The 16,411-nt window shown below is 39.4% G+C and overlaps 1 protein-coding gene across 3 annotated transcripts in view; it reads left to right on the forward strand.

Moving 5' to 3' along the window:
- Positions 1-14,097, forward strand: part of PCMT1 (protein-L-isoaspartate (D-aspartate) O-methyltransferase) — a 36,139-nt gene extending 22,042 nt beyond the window's left edge. For 2 of the 3 annotated variants that reach the window (XM_061988976.1, XM_061988978.1), the window contains exons 6-8: positions 3,845-3,930; positions 5,470-5,639; positions 11,858-14,097. In XM_061988976.1, the coding sequence (XP_061844960.1) occupies positions 3,845-3,930; positions 5,470-5,639; positions 11,858-11,870 (269 nt within the window). In that variant the 3' untranslated portion in view covers positions 11,871-14,097. Of the gene's footprint in view, positions 1-3,844; positions 3,931-5,469; positions 5,687-11,857 lie in introns of all 3 variants that reach the window. The other variant, XM_061988977.1, reaches the window with a different exon arrangement.
- Positions 14,098-16,411: the final 2,314 nt, after the last annotated feature.

Consider the following 16,411-nt stretch of genomic DNA (forward strand, 5'->3'; position numbering starts at 1 on the left):
CCTGAAACAGACTGTGGTGCTCTTGAGGGTCTAGAATTCTAAGTAAACATCATCATCCATATTATGTTTGACAGTGTAGCAGAATGATTAAGAGACTCCTGAATAGTTTTGGTATGAGGTACATTTGAAAAAAATGTACAGCAGCAGTTTTCTGAGTTGAGTGGAGATGAAGAAGGTTTTGACTGTGCTGGAACTGCCTTGAGAACCTATGAATGGGTGTAAAGTTTGTCTATATTAGTTTGTGGGGACTTTTGCCTTTTTTATGTGTGTAGTTTGTTTGTTGTTTTGTTTTTTCTTATCAGGAGGGTGCCTTTGAGATGAATCTCTCAACTACTTTCTCTTACCACACTTTGCTTCACATGAGAGTACTCCTGGAGAACACAAACTTTGTTTCCTTTTGGATGTGACTAGACTAGATTTGGTGCTCTGAGAAGCAACCAAATATGTTTTCTATATTAATGCATCTTAGGCCAAATAAGACTAGAACTGGACCAGAGCTAGCATTATGAAATGTTTATGTTGCATGGACTTCAATTTCTCAGCAAAAACTGTTCTGATGAATAGGTCTACTTCTGTTGTACTGCAGTATTTGCTGATGCAGACATAGCTGGAGGGGATGAGGGTATTCTAACCACAGTGATGTAGTTCTGTTTCTGGCAACTTGCTACAACCCTCTGTGACACAGGTCTGTACAGAGACACTGAAGACCTGAGTACCATGATCAGCAGATCAGGTCTAGGTTCAAAACCAAGCTTTTATGTCAAAGTCTTGACACTTCTTCCTCACCGCCACCTACCACTCACCACTGTGATTACTTTGTTAACAGGCTTCTGCATATAACTGGAGACCTGAGTGGGACAGATGATGTTATTCAGGATGTAAGCACAAGCTTAAAATTTGTGCTGCTTTTTCCCCTTGGATGTTGAATAATATAATGACTTGTATCACGTTGAATATATATGAATGCCAACTTACCTACAACGAATGTCTAAAGGCATGTTCCTGTTGTGGGTGGAAATATACCTGACTGCTGTAGGCAGGATAATTTTCATGGGTGTTAAAAGGGAAGAGCCATGCTATGCTTGATGCATATAGAAGAGCATGATTTTTTTGTTTGGGATGTGTGCTGATTCTGAAGATGATAGCTTTGATTTGGACAATTCATAGAAGCATAGAATCGTTACGGTTGGAAAAGACCTTTAAGATCATCAAATCCAACCATTCACCTCACAGTGCCATTCCCATCACTAAACTAAACCCTATCCCTCAGTGCTTCATCTGTGTGTCTTTTGAATAACTCCAGGGATGGTGACTCCACCACCTCCCTGAGCAGCCCATTCCAATGCTTAATAACCCTCTCAATTAAAAAGTTCTTTCTAATGTCTAATCTAAAGCTCCTCTGGCACAACTTAAATCCATTTCCTCATGTTCTATCATTTGTTATTGGAGGGATTGACCCCCACCTCACTTCAGCTCCTTTCAGATAGTCATAGAGAGTGATCATGTCTCCTCAGCCTTCTCTTCTCTAGGCTAAACAACCCCGCCTCCCTCAGCTGCTTCTCGTAAGACTTGTTCTCTAGACCCTTCAACAGCTTTGTTGCCCATCTCTGGACACGCTCCAGCACCTCAATGTCCTTGTAGTGAGGGGCCCAGAACTGGACACAGTATTCAAGGTGTGGCTTCACAAGCACTCAGAACAAGGGGACAATCACCTCCTTGGTCAGAGCAAAGAGTTTAGATATTTTGGGTCCTTTGCCAGTGTCGATGAAGTGATTAGGTGTGCAGAAGCCACATTCAGACTTCTCTGCACAGTGCACAAAGTGTATTTAGGTCTCAGAATATGTGTCCTGCAGTTTCTTTCACAGCTGTTTCTTCAACTTAAGAATCTCTTTTTCTTTTGCCAGTAGTACTGGAGATCAGTGCTTCTGATGCCTACTGCTGCACCTTAGGGAATGAGAGTCTGTCTCCCTGTGTAACTAACATCATCCAAGCAGTATCTGTACGTTTTGAGCTAACGGAGTCTTTTCTCCAGTACCTTCTCAGGCGGAGCAGCGGCTTGACACAGTAACACATGGCTACTTCCTCTTTAGAGGAGGTGTACAGTGGTACTAAGAGGGAAGCAAATGTAAATTATATACTTTACTGTGCTGAGGTGATTGTTCCAGTAGAACCAACTTTATCAGAGTCAGATTAAGCACTGGAAATATTGGAACGTTCATTACTGTCAACAGCAATAAAAGCTGACTCGGTGGAGTTGGTGATCAATAGGCATGAGTTCTCTTAAAGCACTGGCAGTTCTTTTGTGGCACCTTACTGTGACCCTTGTGCTGGTCAGAATCAACAATGTGATGAAATAAGTCACTGACTTCTAAGGGACTTCTCAACTTATGAAAAAATGTGCTCTTGTATAGCCCATAAGCTTTGGGTGTAGAGGGTCCTTGCAGGGTCTTGATTCAGGGCCTAATACGAAAGATGACAAACTCCTCAATTTGAGTTGTTTCAAGGGACTGTTCCTGTACTTAAGGTTGTTGGTACTGTCCAGATAGCCATCCCTATCATCAAGATCAAGATGAAACCTACTATGGCTGCCATGTATTTTTCCTGCTTTGTGAGTTGTTGGAGGAAAAAAAATTGATAAATCTTTCAGCCTCTGGCAGGGGCTTAGTATTTCTTTTGACTCATTCAGCATGCTAGTTAACCTGTAATAATAGTGATTACACAGAAGTTGAAGCTCAGTCTGAAGACAGGAAACCCCAAACAAGTACTTGTGCTGAGCAGAAGTCTGTTCTTTAGCTTCCTTGCTGTATCTTCTTGAGTGGTTATTGAGGCTTCTGCACTGAGTATGAATTTATGGATGGTTTGGCCTCCTTTTATTCCTGTATAGCTACAGAGAGAGGTTGCCTATCTTGCTCTGAATTCCTCATTGCTTTCCTGTAAATATTGAGGATGCCACATTCACATCATCTTTCAAAACTTAACTAAGGTCTAGTTTACTTTGCTACATTTCAGTGGCTTAAAAACCCCAGTTTCTTCCCTTTTCATCATGCGTAGTTGGGATGGTATGAGACATCTGTGACAGTGACTCTCCACCAAAGTTGAAGCTGCATTGGTAGCCCTCTGAATAGGTGCGCTACTACTAACCTCTTTCAAGCAGCCCTCTAGAGCTTTAGCCACAGATCTGAGCTGGCTATCCGTATTAGTCCAGCAAATGTTTGCAGGAACGTCAGTGAGACTCATCTGCTGGCAAAAGGGTATGTGTGGGGATTAGAGTGATACTCCATTTATGTGTAAGAGTAGGTGTGGACTTTCATTCCAACTGATAGTGTAGTTGTAGGTGTATAGTTCATTAGCACACTTGCTTTGTCTTTTCCTGACCTTTAAAGACTTCTGAAACCTGCTTCTGAGATGTAATGCTTTAGACATATATTTTGCATTGTATTTAGAAACCATGTGCATGCAGGCAAGGCAAAGCAAAGCCTATATTCTAAGAGGGTAAATGAGGGAAAGGCACCTGTGTTTGAATGGTAGGCTATATAAATACGCCGATATCTTTTATGAGTCAATCATGTGTCTCCAAGAACTTTCATATAAGTCCATACTTTCTAATTTCAGGTGCTTCAGTAATATATCTTTTATAAGTGTCTGTGTGTACGTATAAGGGTGTTCTGTTGCATTTATTTTACAGTTGTGTTAATATTTTTAGACTGATTTTGTTATCACTGGTTAGCAGGATTCTAGTTGAAATCTGAGCATAGCTATTTATCTACCTATAGATCTGGCAGATTAGCTGTTTTCTCCACTCCTTTTGAAAATGTTTTTTCTTTAAAAAAGTGTTTTCTTGCAGTGGGAGATGGAAGAATGGGATATGCAGAAGAAGCTCCCTATGATGCGATTCACGTAGGAGCTGCAGCACCAGTTGTGCCCCAAGCAGTAAGCCTTTATGTTTTGTATGTGTGATTCAGTTATCTCTTAGCTGTAAATAACATTTTACATGCATATATATGTAAAAAGATTTGGTAGACTTGCACTGCTGGGAGTATCAGTGGGCAGTGTGGTATTACTTTATGGTGTGGGGTTTTTTTGCTTCTCTGTTTTGTTTTTATGTTATAATTGGGCTTCCTGATGGTTTGCAAAGGCTGTATGTTCTATCAGTTCTCTTCTCTCCTCTAAATAAACATACCTTAAAATGACTTGTGCACAGCCCTTCATTACAGCAATGAACTGGATTACTTAATAAATTTATCAAACATTGAAGTAGGAAATTCAAGTATTTGTTTCCCAGATTTCATGGTGTTGAGCCTGTTGGGAAAGTAAAGTGCTCAGCTGGAAATACGGACAGTGCTACGTGCTCATAGCTTTTGGAGTGGATACAGGGCCCCTCTTACTAGAGATGGTGAAGAGTAACTAGAGACTTTGGAGGATGCATACATGCAGTCCATTCTTGCAGATAAGATTCTTTTTTTACCCTTATCCTTTCATCAGGTGAATGGGAATCTATTGCATGATTTTTATATGCTAGATACTAGTTCAGTTTTTCTAAATCTGAATTTCAATGAGAGATAGTGAAGAACTGGAGGTTTGAGGTGCTATAGCAAGATAAAAGTTTTCAGACATTGGCCATTGTTTTATCTTTTAATTTTGTTTTGGGGTAGGTGTGGGGAGGTTTTCCCACCAAAGTGTTAACAGATAATAATTTGAGAGGTAATTTGAAGCTTATTAGTAAATGAAACAGTTCTTGATCCTTGTTACTAACAAAAGTTACAATTAAGATTTTTACATGGCATCTGGGAAGTAGTGAATTTTCCTTGCGACTGGTATGGTTAGCTTCCCTGTGAAAGCAAAAACAACAAAAAAAGAAAATCCAAGTATTTCTCTCACTCTCTTACTTGTCACTGATCTTACTTATATTCAAATACTTTGGACTACTTTCATAAAACACTGTTACATTCACAGAATGAAAGAGGAACTGTTGCATAGTGAGTGTATTGTAGACAACAGTTATTCCAGGAAGAGAAATAAAGTCACAACTCTCAAATCTTATTTGAAGGGCTTCAGGCAAGGGAGATCAGTTACTCTGAAAATGTTAGGCAATGGGCTTGTACTGATGCACAGTAAGTATCAAACTGTTAAAACTATCAGTTTAAAAAGTCTGAATCTTTTAAATGTATTTTTCTCCTTGTGTGTAGAAACTAAAATTGCAAGCAGCTCAGTGAATCCAACTGCTATTTTTACCTTCTTTTGGAATGATATGGAATTATTGTGAATGTTTCTGTAATACCAGTTATTGTACCATGTTGTGATATTCTCATTTTCAGTGCATTTTGAAATTTTTCCTAGTTGAAGTAGTTATCTGCCGCATAACAGGAGATAGATAAAACTGTGGCAAAGATGTTAACCTAATGTAACAAACTTTGGATCCAACTTCTCTGAAGTGGCTGGTTACATTCTAACTTCTGTGTTGTGTTTTAGCTTATAGATCAGTTAAAACCTGGAGGAAGATTGATATTACCAGTTGGTCCTGCAGGGGGAAACCAGATGCTCGAACAGTATGACAAACTAGAAGATGGCAGTGTCAAAATGAAGCCTCTGATGGGAGTGATATATGTGCCTTTAACAGATAAAGAGAAGCAGTGGTCCAGGTGGAAGTGATTTTCTGTTCCACTTTCTTCTTCCACAAACATGCAAGGTGAAAGGGTGTGAATTTTAAGCAGATAGACTGCAAGGCCTGCCTTTGCTGCTGTCATTGCTTTCTGCTCCTTCATACCATGAAAAGTAACTCAGTCTGCATTACTACATCACCAAAAGGAGGTTATGCTAAGTTTGAGTTAATTTAAAAGCAGAAGAATACTGCATGGGTTGCACTTTGTCTTTTTCAGACATGTTTTCTTTAGTCTTTGGTGTGCTCAAGTTTCTTATTTGTCATTTCAAACACAGTATTTTCTAAATTTAAACTTCCTTTCTAATGAACTTGTTTATCACTAGGTTGCCCAGTATTTAGGCTGAAGATTGAAATACTATTTCAGAGTAAATATTGTGTTGTCCTGTAAGTTAGTGGTAATTGGGTGTTGGTTTTTGGTTTTTGTGAAATGTCACAACTGAAGAATTATCTTTGTGAAATCCTTTGTGGGAAATACACATAATCTTGTGAGCACTTTTCCCTCAGCCACGAAGCAGCCGACAGTAGAGAAGCTAATCCCTTTCTTACTGAAGCATAAATGTAGTTTAGTAGCGTTCAGAAAATTTTCTCAGACATGTTATTAAAAGTCTGTGGTCTGTCTCTGATAGGGACACATTTGTGTTTGTTAACACAGCAAACTCTAAAGGCCTTTCTAGAAGTAGTAAACCTTCCAGTTTGCCGAATTGAATGGCCAGTAACATTTGACATAACGCAGCTGTCAGCTTAAACCAAGCTAGGCATTAGTATGCAAATAAACAAAGCAGCAGTCCCATTTTGCTTCCTGGCAGAAAACTCTTGTGAATGTATTATCTGCAATAATGAAGTAAGTGTGTTAGATGTGTTTTGAGTTCTGAAAACAACTTTTGAGCTTTGTAACTCCTAAATATAGGTTTTTGGCGATTTTTTTCCCTCTTGATATTCTGGAGTATAGCTTGTGATTTAGATATATGAATACTTAAACTTTAAGCTTTCAAAATGTTCATTACAAGTACCAATAAAGCAGTTTGCATTGCTGCTGCTCACTGAGACTTCATTTCAGTGTTCCTTGGTTTACTGTATAGCCACCACATACCAATTACTCTTAGGACAACTTTAATGAGTTACTGCTTAGTTCAAAGCTTGTGAAGCGTGCTTGCTATTCAGATGTTTTGTGTTTTTTATGCAAATTAATACTTTGTCCCAAAATATTGCCAATATTCTCTCAGCGTGGTACTTGGGAGGAGTTTCCTGCCTCTTGTAAGGCTTTGGAAGTCTTGCTTTGTGGTCAGTTTCCTCTTCTGGGAAGTGTGGTAGACTTTTGTATTCAAGAGTCCATCCTTTACTTACTCTATAAGAGAGAAAAGTTATTCTTAAGCCTTCCTTTTTCCAGATGGGTTTCATAGATTTTTCTGCATTTCCACCTCATCTGATTATAGTAGCAGTTGATTGTTTTGGGTTTTTTATCCAAGCAGCAATGTGTGTTCAATAAACGCTATTTATAAGAATTGTTTCTGGAATGACAGTGGTTATCCTTTGCTGCTAGTGAAGATGGTGTAGCAGATTAAGGACTAGAATTCTGTGGTCTTTGCATCTTCTCTGTGCGTTTTTGTACTCTGTTTTCTCTGCTATCTCTGGAAGAAGTAATAGATTGTCTTTGGGCCTTCTTCAGTCATGAGTATTATGGGGTTATATTTTTACTAGTTTCTGGATTTTTTTTCTAAAATACTTAATTTAGGTGTTAAAAATATATATAGACACAAAAATATATTTGTATCAGAAAAGTGTTTAGCCTGAAGGGTTACCTTGATCACTACGGTGGCATAGAGGCTGTTTCTCCATACATATATCTAAATTCAGTTCAGACTTGGAAATCTCTGTTAAAAGAAATCTCAGAAGTCCACTTCTTGTAATATTTGTTTTTTCTTTAATTGTCTCTCTCGTGATCTGAAGAAAATTCCCATTCCTTTCTCAAGGATAATTGCCTGTGCACTGCTGACCTTACAGGAGGTTGCATCTGTCTTTTTGTTGTTGTTTTTCCATGTTGGTGAGTCCAAAGTGTACAGTCAGCCAGCTGCTGCTAAGGAAACTCCTAATGATAAATCAACATTTGTTATCTATGCTAGCATCAAAGATGAAAGAGGTTTTGGGTTTTTTCTGCACTTCCTAGATTTCAATTTATCTTTCTTAAATTGTTGGAGGACCTGTGAGCAGAGATCAATTAGAGGCTCCTCTGAAAGAGCATCTTGAAGTCTTTCTGTAATAAAGAGCTTATATAGAGATGTCATAAAGAATGATAGAATCACAGAATTATTTAGATGGGAAAAGACCTTTAAGATGATTGTGTCCAACTGTTAACCTGGCACTGGCACATCCACCACTATACCATGTCCTTAAGTGCCACATCTGTATGACTTTTGATCATCTACAGGGATGCCAACTCTGCCACTTCCATGAACAGCCTGTTCCAAAGCTTGACAACCCTTTTGATGAAGCATTTCCTAAATTTCCTGCAATTCAAACCTCCCCTGGCACAACTTGAGGCCATTTTGTTTTGTCCCGTCTCTTGAGGCTTGGGAGAAGAGACTGACACCCAACTTGCTACAGCCTCCTTTCAGGTAGTTGTAGAGAGTGATTATATCTCCCTCAGCCTTCTCTTCTCCAGACTAAACAACCCCAATTCCCTCAGCTGCTCCTTATCAGACTTGTGCTCCAGACCCTTCGCCAGCTTTGCTGTCCATCTCTGGACACACTCCAGCACCTCCATGTCCTTTTTGCAGTGAGGGGCCCAGAACTGGACACAGTATTTGAGGTGCGGCCTCACCAATGCTGACTACAAGGAGACAATCACTTCCCTGCTCCTGCTGGTCACACTATTTCTGATACAAGGGGAAATAAGAGAGTAACAATGTAAGGAAAGTCGAGCAATAAGTCTCTGCTGCAAGCTTGGATTTTATTTTCAAAACAGTAGGTGCTTAAAGCTAAGAAACTACTTTTAAAACTTCAAGTTTTTCATTACTGTAAGTGATTTATAAATGCTAATTTATAAATAAAGCTAATCATAATCATAATGCAATCATGCTAAATTCATGTTTGATAAAACACAAAACTATATGAAGAGTATAACCTTTCTGAGCAAGTAACTAAACTGGGACTGTTACTGTATCCCACTTATCTGTACATACAACATGATTAAGCACCCTTTTGGAAAATATATTTATTAGGAAATAGTTCAATATATTTGTGTTTAGAAACTCACATTCACTGTTTCAAATGCCCCGGATGAGCTGGTTGTCTAATTTCAGTTGAAATTAGCAGCAGTTGTTTGCCCAGAATGCACAGTAATGATAAAGTTTTTGTTTTGGCAAAAAATTCTTTGAACATATTATGCAAAATGCACGTGATGTAACTGATATAAAAGGTTGCAGGGAAAATTCCTACTCTTTGTCACTTCAGCCTAATCTCTCAATTTTATGATTGATCATAGCAAATAATAAATACTTTCTAACGGCACCTTTCCAGATTAAAATGTCCCAAGTCCAAGGGTTGCCTCTGTGTGGTGGTTTAAGCCTGGCTGACCACCAAGTTGTTCTGTTGCTCCCCCTCCTAAACTGAATAGGGTAGAGAGAAGTACAACAAAGAGCTCACAAGGTGAGATAAGGACAAGGAGATCATGGAGCAATTAATGTCACAGGCTAAACAGACTGAGCTTAGGGAGGATTGGTTTGATTTGAGAGAAAGTCCAGTGCAAGGCCAAGAAGATGAGGCGACTGGAGCATCTTCCTTATGAGGAAAGGCTGTGGAACATGGGGCTGTTCAGCCTGGAGAACAGGGCTCGGCCTTGGTCACCATCAGGTCTGTCTCAGAGCCAACTGGCGATGACCCTGTCAGATACAGGGGAAGCTTTTAGCAGCCTTTTTGTTTTAAAGATGCCCTCCCTGTAGCCTCCCACTACCAAAACCTGGCCCCACAAACCCACTACACTCTAATTACCTTTAAAATTACAAAAAAGAAATAACTGGCTGCTGAAACACTCGGTAGGTGCAGAGTGCAGCCTAATACAAGTTAGAAATACAATATCAGTAATGACAGTATATTTTTTGTATATGAATTATGCATCAAAAAGGGAAAGTCAAATGCTGCCTGAAGTGGATCAAAAAGTTACAGATTTCAGATCAGTTTAAAAATACTTGTTCAAATATTTAATTTTTATGTTTTCCACCAAAGGGATTGAAACAGGTCACACAACTTCACGACTTGCCTGTATCCCAAACTTCTGTGATTTCTTATCAGATAAGATTTGTGATTTTTATTTTCCATAATGAACTCTGACATTTACCTGAAACGCTGCCTATTATTTTTTCTGAGAGTGTTTCTTAGTTTGTTGTTGGATATTCCCAGTGAGAACTGTGGAATATTTTTGTGTATATGTTCCCTACAAATAAGGCAAATTTGTCAAACTTTCTTGGATCACATTTGGAGTAGTAATTTTGAGGTAATGACTTCTGAAATTTCCTTTAATTTGAGCTTATAAAGTTACTTTGAGGCTTCAGTTGACAACATTAAATGAGTGATTCTAGTGCTAGAATTCCAAGGGCCTGAGAAGGACTGTTGTGATGACTTAAAACCTAAACATACACATTGCTTATTAAGCAGGAGCTAGTAAGCAGATTGAAAGGAGTAAGCATCAAGGATAAGTGAGATACTTGTCCTAAATTCACCAGTATTGCATTTTAAACTATCAGATGTTCATTTATTTTTATCTGTTTAAAGTAAGCAAATACCCATTCTGTGAAACAGGCAAACATGGATAACTTCCAAACCTTTGGCTATAAACAGATTTTTCTTTACTCCTGCCAAGATGAGTTCTTCCCTCTTCTGCCTTTTACTCCCTTCTGGAATTACCGCAACACTCTGGAGCTGTGTGATTAGTACCTCACTCTTAGAAGGCAGTGCAAAGAATGCAAATATTTATCACTAACAGATGAGAAAGTTTATATCCTAGCTGCATTAGGTGGAAATCTAGTCATTTCAGAACTAGTTGCAACAGCCTTTTCAGTTGCTTTTAAAATGTTCTGCATGCTGTCATTCCATGTGGTATGATTCCTGAAGGATAATGCCTTTTAAAGCTTTTGCTTGAGTGCATGTAGCACTGTGGTTTTGTGGGTTAGTTTGCATGATAACTGGAATACTACTGGGTGTTAAGCCAGCAATCACGTTAGTGATTAGTTTTCTTACAGTGTTTGCTTTGGCTAATGAGGGTGATGCACCCCTACTAAAAGACAAAATGCAGCAAACTCGTTGGGAGTTTGTAGATAGGTTGTGCCTTGAGGCTGGAGGGCGGGTAAGAAGCAAAAAGCTCTCCTTTGAATTTTCCAACACTTGTAACAGCACAGTGCACAGCTTTCAGATTTGATGGAAGGTTTGCATTAAGGTTTATACTTCAGAAGTATTTAAATAGACGATTAATATGTGATAGTCTTACTACTGGAATATGGGTTCCATGGGTTTCCTATTTCAATGTGTTTTAAATGTCCTGCAGGTACAAAAGTCTTCATTTTCTTGATTTCCCAGCAGTCATTTAGAGACACTTCTGGATGCATCCTTTCTCCTACCTGAACCACCTTTTAGTGTGCACGCACACCCTACCTTGCCCCCATGCTTTCACTAGTCCTGATTTAGCGTAGATCCGTCAGGAGCTATTGAGCTCCTCTGTGAAGTAAATAAATTAGACTGTACAAACTGCACGTCATCAATGTGAGATTGTGTCCCTAGCTTTCTTGGAGACCGCAGCTGACGCTGAACTTGCTTTTTTTGGCAGCTGCAGAGAATGTTTTTTGCCAATACTCTGTCTAGTAAGTTGGCTCAGTTTCTTGCTAGCATGTAGCCAACAGAATTTGGATGACAGGTAGCTGAGAAGCTAGCTGTGCTGTGCAGGGGATGTTCATTACAGCAAAAGATCCACTAAATGTAAAATAACGGGACCCATATTCAACAATACATCACATAACAGTATGAGACAATATGAGATTGCTGTTGCCTTTCCTTTGGTGTTTGGGTTTATTCTTAAATGCTTTAAGAGATTTCTGAAGTTCTGCTGATGTGCATGAGCTCTTAAATGTCATCTGATTCAATATAAAAACTTTTCAAATGTGATTTACAAGGGGAGGAGAAACATAACTGCGTTGTGTTTTCTTTCTACAGGGATGAATTGTAAAAGCTACATCATCTTGACCCAAACATAGTGTTACAGTGGACTGCTCATCTCCAGTTCTAAAAGCTTTTTGAAAACCAACAGCATTGCAGCTTGTTTTGGACTTTGTTATACTGTTGTTATCAGCATGGAAAAGCGTGGTGTTTGTTTTATTTTTTTAGATGCTCAAGGCAAATCTGATAAAGAAATGGTGGAAAGTTTTATGCGGGCACTGTTTTATTTAACATGCCTTTATTTTACTTTCATCTGGTCAAAGTGAATTTCTGCAAAACTGCAGATGAAGACCTATAGCTTGTGAACTCTAATTTTGATGGGGGTACTTGAACACTCACTTCTCTCGGCTCCTGTGTCCCTTGGTAAAACTGCTTCTGTGCACCTTACGACACTACGTAGGTAATACGAGGTTTTCTGTGTTCTGATGTCTGCTAGATGCTACTAAAAGGAGATGAACTTCCTTTTTAAGCTTTTGACATGGTGTCATAGACTAGCATGTAGTAGATACAATCAGCTGCTTTATTACCTTAAAACCAGGCACTTGTATATATTAAACTTTGACATCAGAGGTGGGTGGCTGCTCACACCAAGCATTGCTGTTCAAATTGGACATAACAGACGTGGTTTTCCCCTTCCTTCTAAAGTTATTTAATGGAGTCTTGAAATTCTGTTTTGGTTTATAGGTCACAACTGATGTGCTACACGTGGATTTAACCCCCTAAATACAATGTAGGCTGTGTCCCAGTCACTGAACAGTTTCTGCAATGCTGCTTTGCCAAATAAAGTTAAAAGCAAAAGGGGGTTGTATGCTTGTGTGGAAGTTTAGGATCAGCATGGAGTAGAATATTGAGATACTGCTTGTTAAGATTATTTAAAACAGAAAATACCCAGTTTGGTTCTAAATGGATGTTGCTTTTGGCAGAGCCCTTTGCTGTATTAATATTCTCTTTTTTTTTTTTCTAACTGTGGGCACACAAAAAAATCTGGCATTTTAGAAAGTGAATTCTTAATTTCTGTACAAGGAAAACAGGATACATGCAGAAGGATCCTGGACTTCTAAGTACAGGAGATGCAATTGTTCAATTTTCATAGAGAAGAGTAATTGGAAAGCTATAAACCTTTTTTTTTTTTGTCTGCCCCAAGTTTTCAGTTTTGGTACTGTGAAATGACAACAGCAAACTGTGAAGCAGTACAGAAAGGTGGGCTGCTTTGGGAAACGGGGGAAGCGTGTTTTGAGTCATCTTGCTCAGATTAGAGCAAACAGGAATTAAAGTAAGCAGCAAATTGTCTTTTAATGATAAAAGGAATTATAGAAGAACTTGCATAAAAACAACCCATAGTCATCACTGCAAAAATATATTAGACTCCTTATAGTGGAACAGCAATAGTTTTGTGACAGGATTAATCCCTGAAAGCATAAAGGTTAACATTCAAAGGTGTCTGAATATGAGAGAGGAACATTTTAAATAACTTTCCTTTTGAAGGCCGGCCTCATCATATTCCTGTGTAAAAGATACGTATGATTTAATTTATTTAGATGTTTGGAAGTTAAAGCATCACCTCCTGATCTGCCTGCAGCCTGGGAGCACATACAAGAGATTCATCTTATGAAGGAATTAATATAGCCTGTGTTCTAGAAAATACAATTCAGAAAAACCCACTTGCGTCTGACAAATTTGTACTAACTCACAATCAACTGTGAACCTAGTCCTTGGTGTTGAAGTGAAATATCTTAAACGATGCATGCTAATGTTCAACCTTTTGGTCACTGTATCATTCAATTTGAGTTCAGCTTTATTTATATCTTCTCACTCATTTAATCAGTTAAAAGAAAGATACGATCTCAATGGTATCCAAATTCTTGTCTCTGGACACAGTGTAATAAGCTAGCCTAATCTGGAAGAGGTGATAAAGCTGAAACCCAGCGACAACTTTTCTTTGGAGAGAACCGCTTCAGGAGGTGTAAGACTTCAGGGACCAAGGCTGTTGGGATTAGTGCACCCGTTCCACTGAAGGGGTTGGTGAAAGTCAAGGTACTTGGACAGGAAGGAGTATCCAGGACTAGCAGTTAGGAATCCGAAAATGCAAACCCCTCCGTGTTGGAGCAATGGTTCTGAAGCAAAAACTTCTTGGAGAACAGGACAAGTTGAAATGCAGAAGATTTGAAGAGCTTGCGTAAATGCTGTGTGAACTGTCTGAATTGCTACTTTGCCAAATAAAATGAGAGGAAGCTGTATCTAAGTGTCTGTTTGGTTTTGCATTTCATTGTTTTGGGGTTTTTTTTAAACCTTCACAGGAGTTCACATGTCCAAAAAGAAAGCAAGCACATATAAAGGTACTGGTTTACTAAATGACCAAAACTGTGTCTGGTTTCAGTTAATTAATGCATTGCAGCATATTTCAGCAGTTACCAAGCCTGGTAATTCCATGTGGAATATTGAGTGGGGTTTTCCTCACCTCTCTGGAGTTTTAGTTCACAGCTGTGTTTTGGGAAACAGGCTTCGTGCACAGTGTGTGAATTCTGCCTGTTGTCTGTGGTTGAGTCCAGCTAGCTAGGAGCGTAAGATCAGCCTTGCAAGGAGTAAAGTTTGTTTCTAAGAGGCACAGTGATGCTTCACTCAATCATTACCATGGCCTCTAAGCCAGATCAAGTTGAGAGAACAGATTGGCTGAATCAGGGATAGCCACTTGGCTGATTGTTTCCAGGGAACAGGTAGAGTTTGAGCAGAGAAACCAAGAGCCCATACTTGTTCCTTGAAAACCAACACAGAGTTGTGGGTGCTGTGCAGAGAAGATCAGTTTGCTGTACCACATGGATGCTTTCTATTTATGTATCAGGAATTATCTGTTTATTTACTCTTTCATTCAAACTAACCTATGAACTTGAAGACATAGAGACCATTATGTGGTTTACTTGGAGTCCCTTTTGGAGAGAAACTAGTGCACAGAGTGTGTGCCCCAGCACTGCTGATGGAGGCCACCTGGATGATTCTGGAAATGTTTTGTAGTCAATGAATCTCAAATGGCCAATAACGCCCGGGGCAGGAGGAGGGCTCTACATAGTAGGCCCTGGAGTTTCCAGCTGGCAGCAGTTCTCTGCCTGTGCAGAGCTTTTGTGACAAGGTGACAAGCTCCAGGGATTTTGAGTGTGCAGGGACTGTGGAATTAACCCTCAGCACAAAGAGGTGAACTAAAATGCCCAGAGGAAAACTCTGAACTTTCTGCCAGAAAGAAGGATGTTAACTCATCCTTACAACAGCAGTGTTGTCTGCCTTTCACTTGTATGATTGCACTTGCTTCTTGGTTTTGATGTGATTCAGAGGTTGAGTAGTGCAAATCAAGTTGGTCATCTGTATCTCTGGTTCCATGTAGCTGACTTTGAACATAAGATGCAGGTAGAAAGATCGATGATACTAATTACCTTTGTGGAATTGCCTTTATGGAGCCATTGTTCTTTGTCTTAAATGGTGTGAAAGAGAGATTCTGCTGGAGTGAATGAGCACTGGTTCTAGCTCAGAAAAAAAGGGATAATGAGGTCATGAAAGCACATTGTGCAGAACAAAACAGTAATGAAACAAATACAGAGGGGAAGTGCTGCCCAAAAGGCAGCATTTGTGCAGGGGGATGGAGGGGATGATGAGGTCTGAAATTGGTCTTTTGCATTTCAAGATGTCCAGGCTTTACACATCAGGAAGAGTTTAAACACTGTGGTTTGCAGCTGATGGATTCAAGCATGGGCTCTAAGTTGGTTTTGTGGGTTCATACAGTTTGCTTTTGAGTTTTTCTCTGTTTATAGTTATGACAGATTGAAGACCAGTTGTGGGAAGTGCAGACACTGTTAAGGTATCATAAACTGCTTTTGTCTTTGCTGTAATCAGTATGTGCTTTTGTGCTCAGAGCACCCTCTGGCAAGGTTTGGGTTTCCTTCCATCCCTCAGCCAGGTCAGAGGAAAGCAGCTGGGGCTAAAACTTGGCCTTATGCAGGCAGAAACACTACAAACTTTCCTCTGTCTGACCTGTTTACCTCCCACATTTCATCCATGACATGCAGAGTTTCTGTGCCAGGTGGTGGTTTTGTATGCAGCACAATTTCATAACACAGCTGATGCACTCTTGAGTTCTCCTATGAAAGGCTGTTACTGTTCTTTCATGCACTTGGCAGGGTGTTAATGAGGTGCTCAGCAGAATGTGCTCATGAACTGAAATCATATTTCTTTAAATTATGAATTGAATGGGCATAGTTATTGCTGGAGTAGGTATGGAGGACATCCAGCTGCCCATTGAATTCTGCTCAGAAGCATCGGGAAGGAGAAATAGAAAGAATTCACTTTGTGTATCATCATTCCAAACTTGAAAACTGAAGAGACTTAATCCTGTGCCTTCTTAACAAAACTCTTTTGGCAACGACAGACTCTTAATGTTTTCATAGAGACTGTTGATGGAGCTTCTCTGAGATCTCACTTTGGTCTTTTAATGTTTCTTTGTAGTCCAGCCGTTTTCACTGAATGCATCCGAGGAACTGACCTGACAGATAGGCCTGAAAATATTCC

Source organism: Colius striatus, chromosome 2 (genome assembly GCF_028858725.1).
Source record: "Colius striatus isolate bColStr4 chromosome 2, bColStr4.1.hap1, whole genome shotgun sequence".
NCBI classification, from domain to species: Eukaryota; Metazoa; Chordata; class Aves; order Coliiformes; family Coliidae; genus Colius; species Colius striatus.